A 27,778-nucleotide genomic window follows, 5' to 3' on the forward strand; every position below is an offset into this window, starting at 1 on the left:
TCAATTTTTACTCGCCTATGATTGGCTGTAATAGTCATGCTGTGCTACTTTTATTGGTTATCAAAAAACTTATAGATAAAGCAAAGAAAACAAAGCTTTTAGCGTTTTGTTTACAGTGATGGAGTTCAATGATAGTCGAAAAACTGTTATTTTAAACACAATTTAAATGCGAATTAAATATTTTGTTCACAAAATTCAAATAAAATTGTAAAATCAAAAAAATTAAATAAATTGGTGATACGGATCTAGAACAAGGTAACAAAACGCAGTTAATGCTCACCGATGACTTTGACACTTGACAGTTGACAGGTATAAAAAAAACTTGCAAAACATAAAGCAGCTAAATTAAAAACCCCTCTTTTCTTATGTAACAATTATCTAATGATTACCTTTACATTTTTATAGCATTATTTTTAAGTCATCTCAATTTCTCGTCAAAGCGAGCAAAAAAACCATAAAACTAAACTGAGAACTGAGATTAAGGAGCCAGAAAACAAACATTATTTGAAAATGAGTGTGCGCAATTTTGTATCCAAGAACATCGTTGTGATTGTCATGGTTCCTTTTCTGTTTGGGGCCCACTATGGCTGGATGAAACTGCAGAATGTTGAGAGTCTGGTACCTCCTGAAGAAAGAGAGAATCTACCACGGGTATCTATTTTTAACCCCCGACCCAAAAAGAGGGGTGTTATAAGTTTGACGTGTGTATCTGTGTATCTGTGTGTCTGTGTATCTGTGTATCTGTGTATCTGTGTATCTGTGTATCTGTCTGTGGCATCGTAGCGCCTAAACGAATGAACCGATTTTAATTTAGTTTTTTTTGTTTGAAAGGTGGCTTGATCGAGAGTGTTCTTAGCTATAATCTAAAAAAATTGGTTAAGCCGTTTAAGAGTTATCAGCTCTTTTCTAGTTTTCTTGTAGAAAAGTAGGTTAGATAACCGTTAGGTTCATAATATTATGTCAATAGACAAATGTCAAGCTGTCAAGATGGACGTTGCCTAAATACATAATTATTTATTTGAAAATGATGTTTTGGAAAACTCAAATACTTTGGATCGTCGGGGGTGTTATAAATTTTTAATTTACACTTGTTCTATGAATATCTTTGTGTTCTCATCTTATTACTGCGAATTTCCCTGTGTCTATCCGTTTGTTTGTTACTTTTACTTAGCTGAACCACCATTAACTGATTTGATATCCTTTGGCACGCATACCTTACATTACATTACTCACATTCTGAAGATGGATATAGGTATAGCCTATTGTTTATCTGGGAAAAGTGTTTTAGTTTACAATGGATTTAAAGCGGTGTCTAATCAACTGATAGCCATACACCATCAAGTTAACTAAACGCTGCTTCAAGTCCACTGCTAACTTGACTGGTAAACTTGATTGTGTATGACTAGTTTTTATTAAGCCCATACCCCTAATTGATTTGTATGATGCATTGTAATGGTACGCTATATTGCTTGGCAGTGTGACTTTGCCAATAGGAAGGTAACTAGTCACAGCCAAAGCCTCCCACCAGGAGAGATCAGAATGAAATTACCTAGAAATTCTTTTAATTGCTCCTATGAGAAATCAAACTTTCAGTTAAGAGTCACTCCTCACACTACGCCAGGGTAGTCATCAAAATAGAAAATAGTTGCAAAAAATATAAATAAGTATGAATTTTTGTTGCAGATATTCAAATTCAAAGTATGAGAAGAATAAGAAACACATGGAGCAGAATTGTACACAAACTGAATATCTTCTATTTAATATTAATGAACAAGCATAAATACTTAGGGTAACTATTTAAATGAAAACCTAATAATGGTATGTTTTTATTGCTAAGTATATATATTTAGTTTTATAGCACATAATGAGTTGTTTCATTTTGACACCAAGGTCTGAATCCCATTATCATGCACAGCCCACAATGGTTTACCTTGTTGTAAGAGTGGCTGGCAGTGCTTAATGCATGCTACAGATTGTACTATACAGATTTGTTGGTTATGGTGGATTTTAATAGCGAATTAAGCATTGTATTTCCTTGTATGCTCAAGCAGTTCAGTTTATGATGATGGAAAAAAGAGTGTAGATCACCATGGTCATAATAATTCAGAAACAGTGTTTGCGGCACTGGTTAAGGCATTAGGCCAATGTGTAGGTATTGGAGCCTTTAATAATAGGTAGGGTGTAAGAGGGTAAATGAAAGTGGTAGTAGTTTGAGAGGGTAGTCAATAAAAGAGGGTATAAATAAGAAGAAACGTTTAATATTAAATCCGCTGTCGCGCGGGCGGCGCTAGTCATATGGTGGGCAGGTGTCCGCGCGACTCCAGCTCGGACTTCTTCTTGGGCTGCGACCGCTCTGTCACTATCAGCTGTGGCAGCATTGGGGATGATTGCACCTGGAAAAAAAACACCAAATATACTTTCAATTTTAGTTGAGGGTTTAGTTGCCTGAGGTATCCTGTTCTGTTAAGACATAAGGTAAGGGACGTCAGGTAAAAAGAGATCTGGCTGGCAATGGAGGGGATGTGACCCTGTGCAGTCCGTATGAGTAAGTAGGTACTGTATTTTCCCACTGCGAAAGATTGACTGATGATTGAAGAACACCAAATGAATCGATAAATCACCCACTGCGCAAGTTCAAGGAAAGTACTATACTTTTATACCTGACACTTTGTTATTCAGAAATACCTATCGTTGACTCGACATTCTTCAGATATATTGCTAATTCGACGACAATGTTTCATAGGAAGTTTGGCACCCTAGATATAATCTGCCAAGTTAACTGCTGGGTTAAGATGCTTGTTTCTCTATAAAGCTTCTGTTTTTGTTATTTTTATTTACAATTTGGTCGTCTAATCTAGAAATAGCTTTAATCTAGCTAGTAATCTACTAATAGTCTACTCAGCGATAGCTAAAATAAAACATAATTTCCACCACCTTACGGCTCAGGAAATGGATTCCGGAATGACTTGTGATTTCTCGCCGCGATAATAGGCTGACCTTTGCACTAAGCTGATGCCTTACCGCAGTTTAACAACTATACAGTAAGCAAGGAATTCGCAATATAGCCTACCGCTGTCTTTGCCTGGGATTGTACAAGGATGCGTAGTGTGGAATGTTTGTGAAACTAAACAATACCTTCAATTTTATATCTTAGCTTATTTACCTCTTTTCTTCCAGAGCGAAGATGTATCTAAAATGTTATTTGCAAGTTTAAAGACAGATTCCGACACTCAAACGTATAAATGTCTGTGACGATCGTCCACATTTAGAAAGGTTGCTCAACTGTAAGATTGTTAAACTATGACGTTATAATCTACAGCTTAACCTTTTCAACCCCTTGACAGGGTAAAGATATGGATATTCATAGCATGTAGGCCATACTTTTACGCTATTGTATGGCTGCCTAGCAATGAACTATGATCCATGAAATTATGTTGAAAGGTCTCTCAAAAGTCAACTTTAAAACCAAATTGGTTACAACTTGAGTAGGCAATACATCGCAAGCTTCATCAGGCATTATATTTGGTCAAGCCCATAACTTGTTCGTAATCTTATTCTTAAAAAGCTTACCAAACCTGCTAAAAGTAGATTTTCAGTTATCGTTAAAAAACGTGGGATGGAAAAACTGATATTTTTGAATAAAAATTTCCAAATAACAATGCTAAGTAGGGCAAGGTACCTAACTAAAAACCTTAGTCTTACATACCATTATTTTTTAGAACCATCAGTTTTAAAAATACTACATTTTTTTGGCGATAACTCAGAAACCAGTTTTTGGCAAACCGCTTTTTACTAATAGGACGGCAGAACGGATTTGCTACGCTTATGATAGCTATCTATAGAAACTAATTATTAGATAATCTAACTACGCCTACTAAGCAATCTAAATAAAATTATAAGACTCCTTAGAGCCCATAATTTACCTATTGTAAGCAATAGGGCCATGCCACTTATTATTGTTCTCAGTCATTTTTTTTTACGTTTCTTTGACGACACTTCGGTGGAGTTGGTAGTTGTTGACGCTGCTGCTATGAAGGATGGTTCCCTCTGTTTTTGTTGATCTTCATATTCTTGCTGCGTGGTAGAAAAGGTTGATTGAGGGATAAAGGAGTATTTGGTTAGGGTCGTTTTGGGGCTAAGGAGTAAGGCACTCACGGGGTCTACAGGTTACCATCAAGTTTGTTAGCTACTAGATGTTCGTAACGACCTATGCAGATTTGAAGGCCTACCTAAGTCTTAGTTGCATAGTTTTAATCTTTGCCAATCACAGTGTGAGATAACGTGAATGTGATAATTACAACTTCATGCTAGTCACAGGGGTTCTAAGTTAGCCCTGAGTCTAGGAATAAACGTGTCTACTACTAACGAACGTCTGCTGAAGTTGATTGTTGATGGATGATGTGAAAATATTATCACGTCATTTCTCAAAAATCTGATTAGTGGAATAAATACATCTCCACTTCACTCCATTGCTTTAGGCTGAGTTCAGGTTACATGTTACAATAAATAGATAATTATTTAGGCTTAGGGATATCAGATGGGTAACTACATCTGCTACATCCTGCACGTATCCTACATTCAGAACACTTTGATTACTTAGCGAATCAGTAGGTATTTTGAATCGCCCTGCTGAGTGCAGACCGAGTACCTACTGGCAAGCACAAAGTGTAACGAATTTCAACCCCTTTTCTGAAAAAGGTTAGGTACGTAGGTACTAGGTAGGTATAGTGGGGTAGTGAGTGACGTGCTCTACAAAAGGCCCTAGTGCATGTCCAACTGTGGACGCTGGCATGCAAACTGATGGATGGAAGACCCTGTCAACTAACCTGTACCCTCCTGGCCTTCTCGAAGTCGTCGTGGTCCGTGTGAGGCACTGTGAAGAGGAAGTTCTCGAAGATGGGATGCCTCAGTAGTTGCTCGCACGTCCACCGCATCATCGGGTCCTTATCTAGGCATTTCTACACAAATCATCTAGTTTCAACGATCAAATGTTGACATCCAAAAATAATTAGGATCCTAGGTGTAATGAGTGTTTTAAATTCTCATTAGTTACCTACTAACTAGCTTATATGCTCACGACTTCGCCCACAAACAAACCACTATTTTACCCCCTAAAGGGTTGAATGTTGAAAAACCTTTCTTAGCGGATGTCTACGTCTTATTAGCTATGAAAGTACCTATGCAGTTTCTGATCTATGATAGCAGCAAAATCTATACATTTTTTCCAAAATCATTTTATTTAACCAATTATTTTAATTAATTTTACCGTGGTTTAATTATTTTTTTGTTTATCATCTGCACTTACCTTTAAAAAATCTAAAACCAATTCATTATTCACGTATCTTTGCGGAATCTTTTTTTCAAGGGGCTCTAGTGTCGTTGGTTCTGGCAACGCCATGCCCTGAAACAATAAGCTATGTCAGTTTTCTCGTACGGATCTCCTAAATTCTGATTTAGCTCATAGCTCAACTCCCAATAAAGGTGGCTTGATCGAGAGTGTTCTTAGCTATAATCCAAGAAAATCGGTTCAGCCGTTTGAAAGTTATCAGCTCTTTTCTAGTTACTGTAACCTTAACACTTGTCGGGGGTGTTATAAATTTTTAATTTACACTTGTTGATGATGATGATGATGATGAATTTACCTGAAAAAATGTGTTTTGCGAGAATATCGTCATATGCCTCGGTAGCAGATCGCCGAGGGTTTTCCTGATGAGGTACAGTTGATCCAGGTCGCTTTTGCCCGGCCATAATGCTTCGCTTGACAGTAGCTCCGCGAACACACAGCCTGAATAAAAAATTATAACTTTTTGGATTCCATATCGCCAAACAAACAGACAACAAAGTCTTGGATATAATATATTGGGCATGTAGACTTACCAATAGCCCAAACGTCAACGGGAGTGCTGTACATGGTATCACCGACCAGCAGTTCTGGCGCGCGGTACCACCGCGTCGCCACGTAGTCCGTGTAGCTCTCGCCTGGACCTGGACATGTATTGGGAAACAGCAGGTTAGTTAAGCACCCTCACGGTACTTAAAAGCTGATTCACACGCGCGCACGTACACGTGACTCGCGCTTGTGACGCACGTGAATCCGTAGACGTAACTGCACGCATTACGTCTACGCAAACGTTCACGCCACGCAAGCGGTATGCCATGTCTCATACAGTTCCATATATTACAACGCAATGGTACGCGCTACGTCTACGCTTACGCGACGCATACGCGGCCTGTGTGGCCGGGGCGCTTTAATGTAATGTAACTTCGAACCATATAGGTACCATAAGTTACGTGCCAACACCCAACTTAAGTATTAGATATCTCATGAAGAATCATAATACAAAAAAAAAATCTTTACTTCTCAGTGTCAGGTATGAGGGAGGAGTCAGTTGTGTCTACTCCCTATAAAGTTTATTAAGTAGGTAGGTAGGTAAATGTTATGTTATGTAGAATCCTGAGTTCTGGAAATTATTCTAGGAAATAGGTACAGGTTAAGTAAGTAAGGTAGTAAGCGGAGAACAAGATTTAGTTTGGTACGTATCTAATCAAACCTAAAATATGCCTGTTAATAGATAAATCCCAGATCCAGAGTCGCAAATGTATTGCTGTCAGAAGATCCTAAAATCTACCTATGGTACGATAGATAATACACTAGTACCTGCTATATAGTAGGTACGCGACAGGTTGAGCTGGCAATCGGCAATCGGGGTATGAAGCGGCGGGACCCTCCGCACACCCGCACGTCAACCGCAGCGGGTTAGCGCGGGGGATGTGTGGACTGTGGATGTGCGGGGCGTCCCCACCCCGGTCGCCATCTCGACCTGTCGCGCACTATTCCTACCCTATCTTAGGATATAGGACCTCAGATGTAGGTATGTTAATTGTTAACCTAGTTCTTTGAAGCTTATTCAAAGAAAATTAATACGACCCTATACCGTACCGATTACCGTTTACGCAGCTTAGAATAGATCACCATATACCGCGAAAGCCTCAAGTAGGTACAAGCGATTCTATATTTAGCGATTTTCCAAGGACGGTGAAGTTTTAGTTGTAATCACGTGCGATCAAACATACCACTTATTATTATTATTATTAGTTGATAACTACTTTGCTACAGCATGAATGAATATAGGTATATGATAGATATTACCGAGGCGATCTTATGAATTTTCTTTTAGTTAGGATAGTACCTACTTAGGTACCCCTTACAATTATAAGCTCCCGTAAAAAAAAATACTTTAAACAAAAAAACCGGCCAAGTGCGAGTCAGACTCGCGCACTGAGGGTTCCGTACTCGGGTATTTTTCCAACATTTTGCACGATAAATGAAAAACTATTATTATACATAAAAATAAATAAAAAATTGTTTTAGGATGTAGTGTAGGTACAGGCAAAGCACTTTCATATGATATCCCACTTAGTATAGTTATCTTATTTTGAAAATTGAAACGCAATTTAATTTTTTTTTAATGATGTAACCACAAATTCGCGGTTTTCAGATTTATTCCTGTACTTGTGCTATGACCTACCTACCTAACAAATTTCATGATTCTAGGTCAACGGGAAGTACCCTATAGGTTTCTTGACAGACAGACAACAAAGTGATCCTATAAGGGTTCCGTTTTTCCTTTTGAGGTACGGAACCCAGGAAGGTAAGTATACGTATTAAGTGCCTATCTCTAGCTCATAGCTTTTTAAAAGGAAGGTTGCATCGTCAATTTCTATCAGGCGCCAAAAAAATGCCGGGGTTAGCTAGTCTACTATATAACCATACTATGTACCTATATACCCATAGTTTTTCTACAGCACTGTATTTCCTTGGCCGTCGTCGGTAATATCTGATGCTAGATGAGCGATTACAAGCGATCCAGGCTACCGCTTATCAGTGATCGGCCTACTTTTCCACTAAAGTAGTTCCATACAACTTCATTTCTAGATATTACGAGCTACCTACTTCATTGTTATGGCTTATCCATGTTTATAATAAAAAAATAGGCTTTAGATACTTTGCGGAAGTCCATGGTATACTGACTGAGCTATGATGTTTCAGTGGATTATCCATACTAATATTATAAATGCGAAAGTGCGTCTGTCTGTGTGTCTATCTGTCTGTCTGTCTGCTACCTTTTCACGCGGACGAAGTCGCAGGCATCCTCTAGTAACAAATAATTACTAAGCTTATGTTTCCTTGATTATCCATACTTTTAAGTTAAAAGCACTGTTTTAACAGGTGATTACCTGCAGCTTCGACCGCGTGGTTTTAGGTTTTTAAAAATCCCTTGGGAACTCTTTGGTTTTCCGGGATAAAAAATACCTATGTATCTACTCGTAGATATATATCTGTACCTATCTGCGTTGCAAGTTGTCTCAGTACCATGCCAATCAAAATGGGTTACCCAAGTAAATCGGCCTTGAAATGGGAACAGGCGACAAACTTTCCCATTCCTAATATCTATTATTAATAGTCAGGTACGAAAAAGTATCTGTCTGTCTGTTACCGTTTCACGGCCCGACCGCCCGATTTCGACGAAAGGTACAGGGATAGCTTGCATCCCGCGGGAGGACATTGATTAATTTTTGATACAGGAATCCTACCTAACCTGCGAAGTGAGGATAGGTGTGGTGTGATAAGTCGTCCTACCGTATTGTACAATGACTTACTGTCTAAAGCCTTATGTCCCGGCGTTTCCCGAGCCACGATCAACGTACAACGGCATTCACAATGCCGTTTTGCGTTAGACGATTTTAACCCCAATTCAATTGGTACAAGACGTTAACCGTTCAAGTGTGGCCATCAGTTTAACCCGTTGATTATAGCGTTTATTATGGCGTTGTTGGGCATTGGCGTTAACCGTAACATTAGTGATGTTATGTAGGTATGCATAATATCTAAGTTATTAATAATTTGAGTTTGAGATCAAACACGAGTGACCGTGACACCCTTGCTCGTGTTCGGACCTAGAGTCTTCTCAAATGTCAGCTGTTGCAACTTGCAACCAATCTAAGTGAACTGGGATTGCTCAATTACTTACCTACTATAGAGATGAACCATTTCACGGTAGGAACTTAGCTTGTGAAAAGCCTACATCACACTAATATTATAAAGGAGAAAGTTTGTATATGTGTGTGTGTGTGTGTGTGTGTGTGTGTGTATGTTTGTTACTCCTTCACGCAAAAACTACTGGACGGATTGGGCTGAAATTTAGAATGGAGATAGATTATACCTTGGATTAGCACATAGGCTACTTTTTATCCCGGAAAATCAAAGAGTTCCCACGGGATTTTTGAAAAACCTATATCCACGTGAACGAAGTCGCGGGCATCAGCTAGTCATTGTTAAAACGCACGCGTGGTCATCGACCCGAGCTAAAACGCTAAAGAGCGTGCAAGCGAGAACACTCGCATCGTTGCGTGTTACAAAAGGAAAATTTCTTGATAAATCACACTTCACACTAATATTATAAATGTTAAAGTTTGTGTATATGTGTGTATGTTTGTTACTCTTTCACGCAAAAACTACTCAACGGATTTGGCTAAAATTTGAAATGGAGATGGAATATACCCGGTATTAACACATAGGCTACCTACTTTTTTATTCCGGAAAATCAAAGATTGTGAAATATCAAAGCTATTGGTCTATTTTGGTCATAATTCATAGTTAAATTATTGTTGCAAGCAAAGTACCATAAGTGCAAAAATTGAAAAAATCGCTTTCCATGAAAAATCACTGTAAAGAAAAAATGATTTCCCCAAATGAATATGATTTAAAGTAGCAATCTAATCATATTTAAGTACATACCAACGCGGTTTCGAAACCCAAGCCAGTTTGACAAGTTTTGTTTATATGCTACAAATCTTGCACATAATATGCAGTTTAGAATGTCAACAAGTTTTCCCATTTGATAGACCGGAGATCTACCTAGACACACTTAAAATACTTGTATATTATATACAAGGTCAGTCGAAATAGGGGTCCTAACACATAAGGTCATTGTACTCATCATTTTATAAACAACATTTTTAGGTAGGTGTCTACTATGCAACCAAATGTTTTTGCGAAAAAAGAATCTGTAGGTTATATGAAGGAGATAAGTCAAAAAAGATGATATTAGGGAGTGTCTACCTCCTCTTAATCTCTCCTAATGGTATTGGCAGAGCAACAATGTGATCGATATGGTAGAAAGAGTTGCTAGAGAAGAAAAAAATTCAGCTCAATCGGTTGAATATGACGTAATAGAGAGTAACTACAGTGGACCCCCGGTTATCCGACAAACGTTTTGCAGGACATTATCGAATTATTGAATTTGTCGGATTATAGAGTACTGCCTAAGACCCCCTATAGTCCGGATTTTTTTACAAAAGAGTACCTTGTAATCCGACAAATTGCAGATCCAATAATAGGATCTATATTCTTTCATAGATACTGTGAAGTACAAATCATACTTCACTTTGTATGTCGGATTGTCCGATTAAAGGGGGGCCGGATTACCGGGGGTCCACTGTTTTTTTATTAAAAAGTGTTATTTCTCGCATTTGACCGATTTTTTCTTCTCTCCTGCGATTTTAACGCATAAAAATATACCTAGAAGAAGTAGATATTACCTAAGCAGGTACGAGTAGGTCCCTAGTACCTACTGTATATTCAATACGTACTAGAACGCGTGTACCTAAGTGACCTAACTACCTTTGTTACCTACGTTCTACGTTCACTGAACTTTAATCTACAACCTCGATTTGAGTTAAGTTGGTTTGGTCGAATTAGAGTCTGAAATATTACATGATTGAGGACTACTTACCTACAATAACATTATGATTTGACACGCTAGGCCTTTAGAATAAGCTAAATCAAGGTACCTAGGTACCTATCTAATGTTATTACAGTCAATTCAGTTCAAAAAACGAAATAAAATTATCTGAATTTTGATGAAGAAAACATTTTGCAGATTCTTTTTTGCAAAAGTTCATTAAGATACCTTGTAATCACAGAAATACATCAAGAATCTTTATTATATTCCTACTGCCATCATTGTACTTTAATAGCTTCTATGGTACACATAAACATACCTAATTTCAGATTAGACTATTGCTGCATCTACTAAGGTTGAACTAAATAATAATAACTCTAAAAATATACGACAGTTGCTCGTATTAGATTTACTTATAATAATTACTTAAAGAAACAATTTTTTTTGTAAACTACAATAGTCTATTTACTTATTAGATAAATCGAGTTTAATAGTTACTAGCTCTCCTTCGCACATCTATCCCGAAGGGGATCATTGTATGTACGGAGTACTCCGAGGAACAGCTACCACCTGGTCAGAGGAAGAAGGATTAAGGTAAGGCAGGGATGAGTAGACTCTCAAGTACGAAAAACCGGCCGAGTGCGAGTCAGACTCGCGCACCGAAGGTTCCGTACTCGGGTATTTTTTCCGACATTTTGCACGATAAATCAAAAACTATTATGATTAAAAGTAAATAAAAATCTGTTTTAGAATGCACAAGTAAAGCCCTTTCATACGATAGACACGATGGACGGACGGACGGACGGACAGACAGACAGACAACAAAGTGATCCTACAAGGGTTCCGTTGAACCTTAAAAACCAGTAGATGTTAGGGGCACAACTCGACAAGGTGCTGAAATGGTGACCTCACGAAGTAACGATTCTTTGATGTCGTAAATAAAATCATGGCAATGGAGGGGAAGTTAGCAAAATCCCCAAGAACCATGACAGAGTTTGACAACTCCATCGCTTTACCAGATGATCTGTTTGGAGAGGAGTTCTTCCATATGGAGAGAATAATTGTTTGTATTCATACGCACAAACTAAAGGTCGCTCAGCGCGAGCTATGTTGGGTATCACTCTCAGGGATAAAATCCGGAACGAGGAAATTCGCAGAAGAACAAAAGCGACCGACATAGCTCAAAGGATTAGCAAGCTGAAGTGGCAATGGGCAGGTCATGTCTGTCGCAGAACCGACGGCCGATGGGGCAGACGTGTTCTGGAGTGGAGACCGCGTACCGGTAAGCGCAGTGTGGGACGACCTCCTGCCCGCTGGACCGATGACCTGAAGAAGGTGGCGGGGAGCGGGTGGATGAGAAAGGCGGAGGACCGTGTTTGGTGGCGCGCTCTTGGAAAGGCCTATGTCCAGCAGTGGACGCATACAGGCTGATGGAATGGAATGGAATTCATACGCACTGATCATCCTCGCGAAGCCGAAGTCGCAGAGCTTGACAACTCCATCGCTGGTGAGCAGGATGTTCTCCGGCTTGACGTCTCGATGGATGCAGTTGTGCCTGTGGCAGTATGCTACGCCTTGGAGCGTTTGCCAGATGATTTGCTTGGAGAGGAGTTCTGGGCAACCCTGTTGAAGAAATTGGTGTTATTTCATTTTATAGCTGAGAAAATTGGGAACCAATTTAAACTTCAACAGGTTCTTGTCTAGGAGAGAAGATGCTTGTCTAAAAGACCTAGAAGATGCCTACCAATTCACTTTTGATTTGAGGGAATTTAGGTAGGTAGTTAAGTCATGTTATGATGTTTGAGAGATCTTTGAAAAGAGCAACCGCCGAGTATCTTACTGGTTCTTCTCGGTAGGAAAGGCATTCCAAACCAGTGGTAGATGCTTTTGACGATTCAAAAGTACTTGTAAAAGTCTAATTGAATAAAAATATTTTAACAAAAAAAAAGTAAATTTAAATCGGTTCATTAGTTTAGAAGCTACGATGCCACAGACAGGGTAGGGGGTTAAAAATATAAGGCCTTGACCGTGTAAGTAAATGCTTGCATAGTAAGAAGTAAAACAAGCTTATTCTTCCACAAATGAAGCGAACATGCAAATGGCAGAGACAAAAACATGGCAGTTTTTAGTAGGAACCAACATTGGTAGAGGCACGCGATGCGACCACGTAACTGGCAACATCGATTTGCAGTTTTGCATTTAGTTACTTGGTAATATTTTTAGATGTTGTTACTTATTAGCAAAATGAAGTTAAGGGGCAAGCGACGGGTCTGCCCGCGAAATTCAATTTTTTTCGCAATTTGTCAACTAATACGACAAAGTAGGCTTACGGCATTCTAGTTTCGACGATGGCAGTATCATTTCCAATGTGTCTAAAATAAATAAAAATCATTACTTGATAAGGTCCATTTTAAGAAATTGGCTCTAGTATCGACTAATTTGTGAGTTACAGTCGCTAGAGCTAATTTCTTAAACTGGGCCCTTTCAAGTAAAGATTTTTATATAAATAGTTGGGGATGATACTGTTATTGTCGCAAAGAGAATGCCATAAGCCTACTTTGTCGTATTAGGTATTAGGTAGTTTACAAATTGCGAAAAACCAAATAAAATTTGAATTTCGCGGGCAGACTGGTCGCATCCACCTTCTTAGATAATTATCATCATCATTATCAGCTCAAGATTTCACATACCTATAAGGATATTATGGTGAACAACAAACTGTCATCATTTAAAGTCTAAACCTTTCGTCTGAGCTCGGGTTTTCTCTCAGAATGAAAAGGGTATAGTTCACTACGCTGACCAAGTGTGAATTGGCAAACTTTTCACAACTTTGGGAACAATACGAAGAACTCTCAGGCATGCAGGTTTTCTCACAATGTTTCGTTCACTGTTAAAGCAAGTAACGTACCCATTTTAATTGCTTAAAAGTTAAGTTAGTGTTGGCCAAACGTAAACCAGTTTTTAATTAAAAGTAACTTTATTAGGTAACTAATTCCTCATTTACTTTATCGCCATGATTTTCACGTCCTTGATCTACCTATGTAATTATTTCCACACGAATATGGCACCTATAAATTGCAAGACGCAAGTAGGTATCTAGTATGCAACCTGCTGTATTGCGCATACGGAGCGCATATCTACGCAAGGGCGAACTTTTTGTATCAACTAGTGCAACGATTTGTATCTACACTAGGTAGGTACTTTTTTACCCTACTACGGCAAAGCCAAAAGGAAGGGTTATGATTTTCGCAGTCTATGTACCTATGTATGTATTAACTATGTATATTGTGTACGAGTAATAGTGTGACTCGTTGGGAACCCATCGTTCCAGTTCCACCATATTGAACCATTGAACAATTGAAAAGAGCAACCGCCGAGTTTCTTGCTGGTTCTTCTCGGTAGGAACGGCATTCCAAACAGTGGTAAATTATTTGACGACTAGCGACCCGCCCCGGCTTCGCACGGGTGGACACTACCACGAAAAATCCTATCTATTTTCCGGGATAAAATATAGCCTATACGGATTCGGAAGAAACCCTCTAAGTAATGGTAAAAGAAATTTTGAAATCGGTCCAGTAGTTTTTGAGCCTATTCAATACAAACATACAAAAATACAAAAATACAAAGGTTTCCTCTTTATAATATTAGTATAGATTCTTGTAAAAGTTTATTTGAATAAACTATCTATTCTATTCTATTCATAGCGCCTAAATTACTGGGCCGATTTTGATAAATGATGTGTAAATCAATTCGTGATTACGGTCCGGGTGACATAGGCTACATTTTATACTAAAAAATTTGACCTGAAGGATGTTACAACCAAAAAAGTGATGGTATCCAAAAAAATTTTTGCTATTGCATCGAGTGGGATATCAAATGAAAGAGGAAAAAATTCGTAGGTTGAATCATACTTTCATCAACAAGATTCCAAAGATAAGATATTTATGTTTTGTGCAAAGACCAGCAACAAGAGCAGCCACGCGTATAGCCAAGGTCACACGTGTTGGCACAGCGGTTGGCAAATGCCTTGTTTGCAAACAGCCGACTAAAGTACATAATATTTTTAGGGTTCCGCACACGAAGGGTACCAACGGGACCCCATTACTAAGACCACGATGTCCGTCCGCGCGTCCGTCCGTCCGTCCGTCTGTCAGTGGGCTGTACTTATCTCGTGAACCGTAATAGGTAGAGAGTGGAAATTTTCACAGAATGTGTTTTCTATTTCCGCTACAACAACAAATACTTACTAAAAACTTCAAAATGGCTGAAAACCAATTAAAAAGTGTTATTTCTTGTAAGATGTTACGGAACCTCCGTCGTGTGCGAGTCCGACTCGCACTTGACCGATTTTTTATATATTTAAGCATAAATAGAAGAGCGTCTGTCTGTTTTAGATATCAATCTAAAACAGACAGACGCTCTTCTATTTATCTTTAGCAATTAGGCATTAGACAACTTGCATTCTAACATCATCATCACGTGCCCTTTCGAAACGAAGTTTGGCGGATATCATACGAAAAGCTTCTTCTATCTAAAGCCGCCTCTTTTACCTTTGGGTGTAGGTAACAAAGTCTTGCAAGTCCAGTCCATAGTCCAACCATTCCGGAGACGAACTTAAGACGGAGTCTCTCTGATGCGGACGGACTGGCTGTGCGGAGGCTTGGTAGGTACTTAATAGTTTTACGATCGTAAAACTGTGGTAACAGGGTCCCGTAGGCACCCTTCGGAACCCTACAAAGGAAAAGCATGAATTCCATGCCGGAAAAGTCGCAGGCAACAACATAACGATAAATATTTTCAATAAGTTATTTTTAGTAAGTTATTAGTATTCCGCGGACTGGCAGATTGACATTAAAAAATATTGGTTCAACCTTGGAATTTGTTATACGCAAGATTATATACAGGATGTTTTGTTTAAATGGGGTAGTGGCAAAATTATAGGAACACAGCAATTTGCTTTATTTATCTCAGTCTACCAGGTCACAGCTGAAAATCAGCGTCCTGAATTTTATGCGTGTTAATGCGTGTGATGCAAGATGCAAGACATAATGCTGAGCTGTACACCCATTTGGGGTGGTGTCACAGATGAAAATGTACATTTTTATGCTTTGTTTTTTATCTGTGACACCAACAAAAATAAATGCATTTTGCTTTCTTTCTTTTTTCTTTACTTCTTCTTCCAAAAGCATTCCTCTTCAAACTTTTCTTTACCGATTAAGTACCTTCCGAAATCCGAATCGGAAAACTGCGAAAGTCCTGCCGAAATCTTTGGGAAAGGAAAAGTCATCTCTCTTTTGAAAGAAAACGGATTGAGAGAAACAGAATGGACGCCTGAAAATCTCTCTCAGTGTGTCATTATAGCTACCAACAACCCTGGCTGGGTGTATGTTGGACTTGGCTTAGTCAAGCAAACTTATCCTATGAAGGCAGCTAGAAGCAGCTTCCTTCTAACTTCGAACTCACAAAACACTCATACCTCCACTCCTTCAATGTACCTCAGGCGTGTCTAAAGCGTTCTCCGGCCTCTGAAATTTTCGGTATTACACTTCTAGTTGCATTATCCTACTCATTACATAATTGGTTTTGTAAACATTCGGTATACTTTACGAATAATTATCTATATTAATTAAACGGGATTTACAGTCGCAGCGTGGTTAATCGCAATGCGCTATGATCAATATAATCTTTAAATACACAGTATTGAAAATTCAAAAGCAGCTAAAATCATGCTACTGCCACCAAAGACATAATATAATTTTATTAGTATTAAAATATGTAGAATGCATCGTCACTGCAAATTATTTTGAAATATTGTTTCTTTTTAATTAATATTAATAATATTTAGTAGCGGAAGATTATTTTGAACATTTATTTATAAAAAATTAATACTTTGACCTTTAAAAACCTGTTCAATTAAACACTGCACTTTTGTTTTTTTTTCCTCTATTAGCTCTCTCAAATATATTAGGCAAATATTTTAACTCAATATTAAATTAAACATCCAAAATACGAGTTCCTAATAATTATTTATCTGAGTCGAGTATTTGTACGCGAAAAGTAAAATGGGTTAAGTAAGTAATCTGCTAAACATACGTCTTGTGGTTTAAAACTTCAATACCTACTTGTATCATATCTATTTATATGTTATTCACGCATGGAAATACTATGGGAGCAGTGGTCGACTTCGACCTTCATATTCGGGCGGTCTGGGTTCGATCCCGGGCACGCATAAAACCTAAATGCCTGAGAGTTCGCCATAATGTTCTCAACAATTGTGTAGTCTGTTATTTCACTACCTATCTCTAGTGCCTATATTTACCGACAGGTTGAGATGGCAATCGGGGTATGAGGGGGGGGGGGGGGGGGGGCGCGTCCCAACTCCGATTGGCATCTCGTCCTAGCTAATGGCTGTAGCGTACTAGGTATGTAGGTACAATACCACGATAACTGCATTTGTAAGTTGCAGTAAAAGCCTTCTAATTAGGTATTTGATACAATTAGGTACATGATAAAAATGTTCGAGTAGATCACTGTGAATGATTTAAACGCATTTTGATATAATAACGAAAGTCAAAATCGTGCGCGCGCGTTGCGTGTATCGGGCGTGTAAGTAAATTGCGTAGTAAGTAAAGTGTGGCCATCGACGCGTGAGCTTAGCCAACGTTGGGACATGGCGGATTGATAGCGATATTCAAAATCTATATGTAACACCTAGCTGATGCCCTATAGCCGGGTCCACACCGGACGATCCATCGCGCTCCGATCGCGCGCGGCAGCAGCGCGATCCAAAGATGCAGGCGGTGTGGACGTGCCGCGCGCGATCCATGCGCACGTATTGGAGCGCGCGCTCCCTACCTCGCGCGATCCGTGTGCGGTCGGTTTTTGTGCCAGCCTCAAAGGTGCCTCAGTTGCGTGATGCGCGCGGTGTGGACGGTTGTGTTGGTTCGCGCGATCCACCTCGCCATGGACATCTCAGAAAGTCGCCGTTTGATATCGCTTTATAAAGAATTTAAATGTTTATGGGATCCCAAAGATTCTAATTACACCAATAGAGGTGTTAGAGATGATGCTTGGTGTCAGATTTCTCGTGAAATGGGGAATAAGTCGATCGAGAACCTAAAGAAAAAAATGCGATCTCTGGCGGGAGGCTACAGAAGGGAGAAACACAGAGAGAAGCAAAGCCGTATAACTGGATCCGGTAAGAAAACAAAGCTACTTTTTATCTGTAGGTATTAAAATTATATATTTTATTATAAGTAATTACATCATAATATTTACTGTGGATTTCACGTGATTTCGCTTTTTACATTTAAGCTGTTAGAAATACACGTGGTTATTTTAATGAGTAACTTGTTTATTTCAGGTGCTCAAGATACATATAAATCAAAGTGGTTTGCGTATGATGACTTCGACTTTATGGCGGATAAAAATGAACCCGGAACCACACGCGATACATTGGAACATATTGTGAGCTATTAGTTTACTGATATTCATTTTGCCAAACTATTGTATGGTTTGTAACAAAGTGTCTTGCTAAGTGGGACCGTATTGTAGTGGCATTTTCTGTTGCTCTTCTTGGTACGACGGCCATCGGTTGTAGCGATTGTGATGGCGGTTCATTTCGCCAGCTTCCAGGTATTACATCTCCATTCTCCTGTACTGTATCAAACGTTCCTGGCGATATAAAGTTAGGATTACTGCGTAAGTAGTTATATAAATGAACCGTTGCCAGCACGACTTTAGTCGCAGTTTCTGGTTCCAAAAGCATAGGTTTACGCAGGACTCTGTAGACAGAACTAAGTACTCCAAACGCGTTTTCAACTACTCTACGTGCTCTTGACAGTCGGTAGTTGAAAATTCTTTCACAAGAACCCCTTTCCCGTGTACCATCGTATGGTTTCATAGTATAATCATTAAGCTGAAAAGCTTTATCACCTAGTATATAATAGGGTACCTCAATTTTATAGGGAACTTGCAATATCTCCGGTGGAGGAATATTTAGCTCTTTTTTTTCAAGTTTTTTATATAAATTTGTGCTTTTGAACACGCCTCCATCTGATATTCTGCCTTTAGTCCCAACATTCACATACAGGAACCTATAATTTGCATCTACTAATGCAAAAAGAACAATACTAGGAAATAATTTGTAATTATCAAAGTCGTTGCCACTATTAAAAGGCGATTGTATAGCGACGTGTTTGCCGTCCATCGCTCCTATCACGTGTGGGAAATTCCACTTATTCTCGAATTGCTGAGAAACTGTACGCCATTCTTCTTTAGTTGACGGCACCTGAAAATAAAGGAGATCTTAATTATAATATAAAGCTGAAAATAAGAATAAGCAGTAAATAGTAATAATAATTGTTGTTACAGGTAGAATCTGATACGACTGATGGGGAACTTGAAGTTAATACTACAGTGAGCGAAAACGAGAACAGTAACATTACTAGTGACACACAACCGGAGAGAGCCAACCACCACACAGATCAGAGTAGAGAGCAGAATGATCAGAATGCACAATCCAGTGTCCAAACAACAAACAAAAGAACAAAAAAAAGAAAGAAAACTACTTCTAATAATGCAGATGACATATCAGATGAAACTCTTTCAGAGGCTTTCCAACTTCTGCAACAATGTGCTCAGCCACCACAACCGGAAACTGATTCTTACATTGCTTTCGGGCAGTATATATCTACTGAATTGCGGAAATATGATGCAGTAACATTAGTTAATGTCAAAAATGCTATATGCCAAGTTATTTTTCAAGCTGACACAGGAAGATATGGGGATAGCAATTATGGATATTACACTAATTCATACCCTGGCACACCAATAGCATCCACTTCATCACAGTCCCAGTCTCTACAACCTCAAAATTATCCAGCTCCAATTCCACAGACATCACCGTCTGCTCATCTAGCCTCCAATTCATCGCAGTCCCAGTTTCTGAAACCTCAGGATTATTCACTTCCACAGTCACCACCGAATTAAATAAGTACCTACCTATATCATGTTTTCAAAAAATAATTAATAATTGTAAACATGTTACTTCTTTAAATTATGATTGTAATACACTACTTTTTTATTGAGTAATAAAGTATGGTTTTACTTACCTTTACATAATCATTTAACAGGTCAATGATGGCTTCACAAACTTCAGGAATAATTATCGATATAGACTGTTTGGAAATGCGGAACAGATACTGCAAACTGACGTACGAATCTCCAGTTGCTAAAAATCTCAATGTTAGTAATAATCTTTCCTTCACAGTAATGGCATCTCTATAATTTGTATCATTCTTTCTTAGCTTGTTATTTAATAATGAACACAATATCTCAAATTGATTAGCATTCATTCTTGCAAAATTGTGTTCAACTTTATCTGACACTAACTCTGCGTACAGCTGAGTCCCAGATTCCAAGCGATTTTTGTAAATTTGTTTCACCCAAAACCGTCGTTTTCTTTTTTGTGATTTTTTGCGCAAGCATTTAAGCAAAATAAAAGTTACTGCTGCAACGGCAAGACGCCGCCGTTGTACGTGTGACTCCATATCGTACAAGAGTTAGACTGGCTGAATCACGGATCGCCTTAGGATCGCTTGGAGCGCATATTTGGGATCGCAAGTTTCCAAGAGTGGATCGGCATAACACGATCCACGATCCACGATCCGCGATCCTGGATCGCGGATCGCGGGATCGATGGATCGTCCGGTGTGGACCCACCTATTGACACTAGGACGTGTGGTCTAATTGCGACAACGAATATCAATCGATTGTGATTGTTAAGCAACGTTGACCCAAGTCGGTAACTGGATGGGTGACCGGCTTCAGAGGTCCAGCCTTTTCGTATCCGCCGTGCCTCGGAGAGTACGTTAAGACGTCAGCCCCGGTTATCATCACTAACATCTGATAATAACTGTGAATAACCTGAGTCAAAATTTCGTTCTCTATAGAGTTGTATGCGGAAGGATCTGGGAACCCACCGCATTATTATCCGAAGAGAACTCCTACCATTCAAAAGGAGTCAGGGCCCTCAGTAATGAGGAGAAATACGACAATATAGAGAGATCTGATGCCCGCGACTTCGTCCGTGTGGAAACTTTTTGATTTTCCGGGATAAAAAGATGCCTATATGTCACTCTCCAGGTCTTTAACTATACCCATGCAAAAAGTTGCATTGCGACGTGATTGAAGGACAACCCAACAAGCAAACATACTTTCGCTTTTATAATATGGGTAGTGATTTATTTGGCATCCGGAAAGTGACTGGCATCGGTTGCATGGAAAAGGCTGAAGAGGATATGCAACGATGGCGGTAGAATAAAAGAGGTCAATGTGAAAGCCCTCAAAAATAGATTTTATTTTATATGGGCCCCCGCCCCCCGCGTTGGTTGGCACTCGCCGAATGTATTGGGCCAAGCATTTGGCGAGTGCCGGCCACCGTGAACTTTAAAACTTTTAAAAGTACTTTCGTCCTTCAGTTGGAAAGTACATTAGACCGTGACCTCCTGATTAAAATCTTAGATTAAACTTTATTACCGCCATAATTCTTGCTTTATTTTAATTCAAATGAGGTAGGTAACATGCTAATGACAAAAGCCTACTTTATTATTAACTATCTGATGCCCGTGACTTTGTTCACGTGGATTTAGGTTTTTAAAAATCTCGTGGGAACTTTTTGATTTTCCGGGATAAAAAGTAGCCAATATCACTATCCAGGCCTTAACTATCTAACAAATCACGTCGATCCGTTGCTCTATTGTGACTAGATTAGAGGAAAAAAACCGGCCAAGTGCGAGTCAGACTCGCGCACTGAGAGTTCCGTACTCGGTTATTTTTCCAATATTTTGCACGATAAATCAAATACTATTATAGATAAAGATAAATAAAAATCTGTTTTAGGATGTACAGGTAAAGCCCTTTCATATGATACCCCACTTGATATAGTTATCTCATTTTGTAAATTGAAACACATTTTAATTTTTTTTAAATTCGCGGTTTTCAGATTTATTCCTGTACTTGTGCTATAAGACCTACCTACTTACCAAATTTCATGATTCTAGGTCAACGGGAAGTACCATATAGGTTTCTTGACAGACAGACAGACAGACAGACAGACAACCAAAGTGATCCTATAAGGGTTCCGTTTTTCCTTTTGAGGTAAGGAACCCTAAAAATGGTTGGTAGGTACTTACAGAAGGATATTTTTCTAATTCATGCAGCACCGTGTGGTCGCAGTACTCGAATACGAGGTGCAGCTTGCGCTTGCGCCGAAACACCTCGATTAGGTTCACCAGGTTTGGGTGTTTTAGATTCTGTAACAAAATTACATATAGATTGAAAAAGATACTACCAAACTAGAATGCTGTGTATAAGCTGTAATGATAACTGTACTCGGACTAGATCATTACCTATTATAACATAATATTTTTAACGTTAATACAGTGTATCTATGGTGTATCATATGAAACCAATAAATAAATGAGGATTAATTACCCAATTTTAACCTGTTATACTTTTAGAAAGAAAGTAGTTAGCATAATAAAATTAAAACAGCGAATTTGTGGTTACATCATTTAAAAAAAAAATGTGTATTAATTTTCAAGTGGCGTATCATCGTATACATTCTAAAACAGATTTTTATTTATTTTTATGTATGATAGTTTTTGATTTATCGTGCAAAATGTTGGAAAAAATTCCCGAGTACGGAACCCTCAGTGCGCGAGTCTGATTCGCACTTGGCCGATTTTTTGAAATAAGATTTAGCTAATGAAACCAAAAAAGAAACGGTGCGTGCGGACGCTTGCAAAAACTTGGCCTGGGCCAATGTTACGACATGCATTCTCTTTGCTCTTAGATTTCCAACATTGGATGTCCAAAGATTCGTAACAAAGTTTTTAGTTAGATACATACTTAGTAGTGATCAAATACCTTTTGAGGTCAGATCGGGCTATGGGGAAATTTTGTCTCGGCAAAATTTCAGTGCGTCCATTCCCTTTCAATGCACATTGCACACCATGCATTCCAGTCTGGGATTTCCAAGGAAGGCACGGGTGCCTTTCCTTTTCGTAGTTCAAAAATTAGAATCCTTAGATATCTGCCTAGACTAGTCCTATCTAAATATAGGCACCTATATATCTACTTTATGCAAGTTAAACATAAAGTTCTTTGTCCTTTTATACAAGCTTCACTTAGGTACTTATCGAGTTGATTCGAAATGTCTTTGAATTTTTACCATCGGATCTCAGAATTCACAGAGTAAGGACCGTAGCAACCTTTAGTTTAGGCTATAGGTAATTAAGTACTGAGTAATTTAAATTGAACTTTATAATGAGTACATTGACGTAAATAATACTTCATGAATTTAATGATCCATCCTGTAGGTGCTTAATTGCAGAACACGTTTTCTTTGTTCTTAACTCTAATTGCCCCCACTTTCTCTCTTTTGAAGCCATTTTGAAGGTCATCTTTCAGTAGGATATAAGTATATTGTAGTCTTCCTCGTAGGTACGCAAATATCATTAGGCTTGTAATAAATTATTACTTTTTGCAATTTTTTTTTACCTATATTTTATATAAGGTGTGAACCTTGAACCACAAAGAATGCGGTAGTGGATTAAAAAAACCGGCCAAGTGCGAGTCAGACTCGCGCACTGAGGGTTCCGTCACTCGGGTATTTTTGCCAACATTTTGCACGATAAATCAAAAATTATTATGCATAAAAATAAATAAAAATCTGTTTTAGGAAGTACAGATAAAGCCCTTTCATATGATACCCCACTTGGTATAGCTAAGTATCTTATTTTGAAAATTGAAACACATTTTTTTTTAAATGATGTAACCACAAATTCGCGGTTTTCAGATTCATTCCTGTACTTGTATAAGACCTACCTACCTACCAAATTTCATGATTCTAGTTCAACGGGAAGTACCCTATAGGTTTCTTGACAGACATGACGGACGGACGGACGGACGGACAGACAGACAGACAACAAAGTGATCCTATAAGGGTTCCGTTTTTCCTTTTGAGGTACGGAACCCTAAAAATCCTAATATAATATCTAAGTTATGAAAATCTACAGTTGTTAATTAAAAGTTTATGATAGTTATATTATTTATGGACCAACAAAACTTGTAGTGTTAAGTCTAAACATAATATTATGTAACATAATAAATAGCTAACTTTATACTTATTAAAGAGATTTGAACATGCTGAATAGCCTCTAATTGGAATAGGAGGAAAACTCGGCACTTGATTACTAAGGAAGTCCTAGCAAAGAAGCGCACTTTATATTAGTTTTGCAAAAGAACCTAATCTTGAGCTTTTCCGGCACTTGTTGGTATCTCGTTGACCTACAATAAAATGAGTGCCAACACGACTGCAGTTTTCCTGAGGTTTACAAAGCTTCGGTAAATTAAGTGACCTTAGATCTGGAACAAGCGCCGAACTTTTTGACGGCAATGATCTCACCCGTGTCTCTTTTACGGCACTTGTACACGAGCCCGTACGCGCACATGACACAGTTTATTCCGGCGCTTCTTTTACTTGAGGTCTTTTGACTTTAATTCGTATTAGAGGCGCTGGAATAACCTAACCCGTAGGTACCTATAAAACTGGTAATGTGTGGCACAGCTTTCAAAAAATAAACGTTTTTTCTTTCTTTCTTTCTTTCAATTGACGAGCTTCTATATTATATTGTTGTTACCTTGAGCATGCGTATTTCCCTGAGCGCAATCTTGCGTATGAGCGGGTCGTCCTCGTTCTCGACGAACTTCTTGACGGCGACGATCTCGCCCGTGTCTCTGTTTCGACACTTGTACACGAGCCCGTACGAGCCCTCGCCGAGCTTCGCGAGCTTCTCGTATCGCTCCATCGCGCGGCTGCTCGCGCGCGATCTGTTGGTACAAGAAATGAGATTTAATCATCACATACTGACAGATAATGAGCTCTTTTGAAAAAGCCAACCAAAACCTTGATTTTCTGATTTTCTGACACAATGAAAATAATATTTTGGCAGTATGCAGCCATTAGTTAATACCAGTGTACAGGGAAGCGCCACCAGGACCTCCACGTCCCACTAACTTCTCGGTTATATGGGCCAAATCGCGGGAAATCCTCGCGGTACTTGCTCTTGATGTGCGTGATGTGAACGTCTACCTCAGAAAAGGGAGAGAGATTTAAGAGAGAGACTAGGACAGATTTAAATAATTTGTAACGAGTCAAGAAACCTGGGAGACACTGTTTCAACCTCACAAATCACCATTATTATAAATACGAAAGTGTTTTTGTTTGTTGGTTTATTGGTTTGTCCTTCAACCACGTTGCAACGGGGCAACGATGGTCCGACGTAATTTTCAGACCTGGACCTGGAGAGTGACACAGGCTACTTTTATCCCGGAAAATCAAAGAGTTCCTACGGGTTTTTCTACCCAAAGCCACGCAGACGAAATCGCGGGCATCAGATGGTTAAAAAAGATAAGGTTAATATATTGTTTCTACCTTTCAGGAATAACATAGGGCGATACAATGGAACTATTGATTTTTTCCTTCATATTGCGACCACTGTCACTGTAATTTCATCTTTAACCCAATTTGAATAAATTATGTTTTACGTTGCGAACAAATATCGACCCTCCAGCATAATTTATGATGAGGAAAATGGGTTGAAAAACCGGTAAAAGTCTAGTTAGATAAGCATAACCAAAGGAATAATCTCAGAGGATTTGATCATGATTTGATATCACTGGGTTTGATAAATGCCTCTATTGTTTTCTGTGACAAATGTTTGATATTGACATTATTGAAACTGTTGCCCTTGCTGTTGCCTGATTACGGAATCGAAGAAAGAAGTTAACCTTCTTTCAGGCCTAGGTCCTATTCATAGGCTTGCCTAATGTCAAGCCTATTAATATGACCTAGTACTCCTATGTGTATCTTCTAGGTAGGTACACATTTTTTTTTAGTCTTTGCTTATTCTGAGTAGGTAGGTAGTAGGTACTAAGTAGATATTTATTATTTCTATGTAATAACTTTGTGGACTTAAACGTGAGTAAAGGGCCAGTATAACAGATAATACCTAATAGGAGCCGTGATATCCTTAATCCTAGTGGTTAAGAGTTAAGACGTCCGCCTCCTATTCGAGAGGTCGGGGGTTCGATCCCGAGCACGCATTTGTAACTTTCCAGAGTTAAGTGCGTTTTAAGTTAATTAAATACCACTAGCTTTCACGGTGAAGGAAAACACCGTGAGGAAACCCGCATACCTGAGAGTTCTATAAATAATGTTCTCAAAGGTGAGTGAAGTCTGCCAATCCGCACTTGGCTAGCGTGGGCCAAACCCTTCTCATTCTGAGAAGAGACTGCTCTGTATCTAGACTTTGACTCTGATAGACTCGGTCAATCCGTTTTGCCGGTTTTTCGGCTTTGCATTACCTATGTAGGTACCTAATAACTATAACATGTAAATTTATTCTGGCGAGATCTACACTCTACCTCTGGAAGAGACTCGCATAATATAATTAAATTAGGTTATTTAAAAAAAAAAAAAGAATATTAGTCATTTTTTAATCATGACTAACATTCCCATTTCCCCACCAACTAAGCGTAAAGCTTGTGCTAGGAGTGGGTACGACAATAGTGCAACGGGTGGGATTTGAACCGCCGACCTTTCGGATTTCAGTCCGCTCCTATAACCGTTGAGCTATTGAGGCTTATTATAGGTTATACTGTTGCAATTTATCACGTGTAACCTATTCACATAGAAATATTGTAAACAAAGTTGCAATAAATTGTTCCTATTAATTAAGGAATATGAGACAAGAAAGAATAATACTGAGATTGCATTGTTCTCAGTTTCCCACTATTATTCGTTTTGTAAGACATGTGCAAACAATATTTTTATGACAAGTAAAAATCGGCTAAATGCGAGCAAATTAAAAAAAAAGTGCAATATTTCTTGCACGATGCTTCTTATTTGTATGTTTGTTAGGCGATTACTCCGCATATTATGAGTCGATTTTTATGATTCTTTTTTTGTTTGACTAGAACATACTTCAGAAGTAGTCCAATATAAAGGTGAAGGTCTGTTGGTCTTCGAAGATAAAGAAAGGAACTCCTCAACGGATAAGAGTCAATTGCTCGCGATCAGTGTACCTAATAACTTTGTAAACAGTAGGTTTTTGCCCAGGCATAGCATATTGCATAGTGTACATTGACATGGGGCGCTAAAAATTGTGAGATTAAAAAAAAAACAAAAAAAAGTCGGTGCCAATGAGGTGCTATTACGAATGTGGAGTTACAAAAAAAGAAGAGTTGTAGACGATTCTCGCAGCTAATTGGCACGGACTCCAAAAATATTATTACAGAACTAGATTAACTCTTGTTTAAATGTACTTACATAATATATTATTCGATAGTAAATTAATTTATTATTTAATTTTTATGTTTTTGGATATTGAATTCGGGGTTTTTTGAATTTATTTTTTAAATTAACTGCGCCTCAGTAGGGGATAAGAATATGCGCAACAGTCAATAAATTATATTCAGCCGTGAAGCCGTTTAAAGCCTTAAAGCCGTGAAGCTAGTTACAAAAAAAATTGATATTTCAGCAACAAACCTCCTCGGCAGCAACGGCAGGTTGTTACCAAATAACCACAGCCGTTTATCACCGAACCATTTCTCCATGCAGGACGCCACGTTGTTCCACAGTTTGAATTTCGAACGATCCCGATCGCGAACCACGGCACTATTCATTCGCGTTCCCGAACGAAAACCAGCATTTCCCGCCTGAACCACTATTGAAATATTTCCCGCCTTTTAATTTTTTTTTAATTTGGTTGTTTTTTTAATAATTTGTTTTTTTCTAGAGATGCTTGTTCGGCGAAAGCTGCACGTCTTTTACTTAGAGGATGGAATAATATCGATCGTTTGGTTTGTTTACAGTTTCAGTTGGCCTGTGTACATGACAACCGCAGTGGGCGGGCTTTAACCAATGGTTATCGGATTTTTACATCTAAGTAGGTACATAATACGCA

At 38.6% G+C, this 27,778-nt stretch overlaps 3 protein-coding genes across 8 annotated transcripts; 1 reads left to right on the plus strand and 2 right to left on the minus strand.

Annotated features, from left to right (window-relative positions):
• Positions 1-2,238: 2,238 nt before the first annotated feature.
• LOC123875254 (cyclin-dependent kinase-like 4) lies at positions 2,239-27,756 on the minus strand. 5 transcript variants are annotated; one of them, XM_045920994.1, is made up of 10 exons: positions 27,361-27,756; positions 24,452-24,641; positions 21,941-22,060; positions 12,203-12,368; positions 5,878-5,985; positions 5,643-5,785; positions 5,306-5,401; positions 4,827-4,958; positions 3,924-4,074; positions 2,239-2,393 (listed from the first exon to the last, which is right to left on the minus strand). In XM_045920994.1, exons 1-9 carry the CDS (start codon positions 27,495-27,497, stop codon positions 3,967-3,969), a joined length of 1,200 nt encoding a protein of 399 aa, XP_045776950.1. In that variant the 5' UTR covers positions 27,498-27,756; the 3' UTR covers positions 2,239-2,393; positions 3,924-3,966. The 5 variants fall into 5 exon arrangements, 4 of the variants coding, with proteins under 4 accessions (XP_045776950.1, XP_045776952.1, XP_045776951.1 ...); XM_045920996.1 differs by lacking the exon at positions 27,361-27,756 and adding an exon at positions 25,246-25,550; XR_006798112.1 differs by lacking the exon at positions 3,924-4,074 and having other exon boundaries at positions 4,827-4,948; positions 27,361-27,754.
• LOC123875255 lies at positions 17,477-19,817 on the plus strand. Its single transcript, XM_045920999.1, has 3 exons — positions 17,477-17,943; positions 18,109-18,212; positions 19,119-19,817. The coding sequence occupies exons 1-3, from the start codon at positions 17,661-17,663 to the stop codon at positions 19,734-19,736; spliced, it is 1,005 nt and encodes a 334-aa protein (XP_045776955.1). The 5' UTR covers positions 17,477-17,660; the 3' UTR covers positions 19,737-19,817.
• LOC123875253 (protein ALP1-like) lies at positions 18,211-20,462 on the minus strand. Of its 2 annotated transcripts, XR_006798111.1 has the most exons (3): positions 19,859-20,462; positions 19,566-19,691; positions 18,211-19,035 (listed from the first exon to the last, which is right to left on the minus strand). XR_006798111.1 is itself a non-coding variant. In XM_045920993.1 (2 exons), exons 1-2 carry the CDS (start codon positions 20,294-20,296, stop codon positions 18,226-18,228), a joined length of 1,248 nt encoding a protein of 415 aa, XP_045776949.1. In that variant the 5' UTR covers positions 20,297-20,459; the 3' UTR covers positions 18,211-18,225. The 2 variants fall into 2 exon arrangements, 1 of the variants encoding a protein (XP_045776949.1); XM_045920993.1 differs by lacking the exon at positions 19,566-19,691 and having other exon boundaries at positions 19,859-20,459.
• Positions 27,757-27,778: the final 22 nt, after the last annotated feature.

The sequence above is a fragment of the Maniola jurtina genome, chromosome 19, assembly GCF_905333055.1.
Source record: "Maniola jurtina chromosome 19, ilManJurt1.1, whole genome shotgun sequence".
Lineage (NCBI taxonomy): Eukaryota > Metazoa > Arthropoda > Insecta > Lepidoptera > Nymphalidae > Maniola > Maniola jurtina.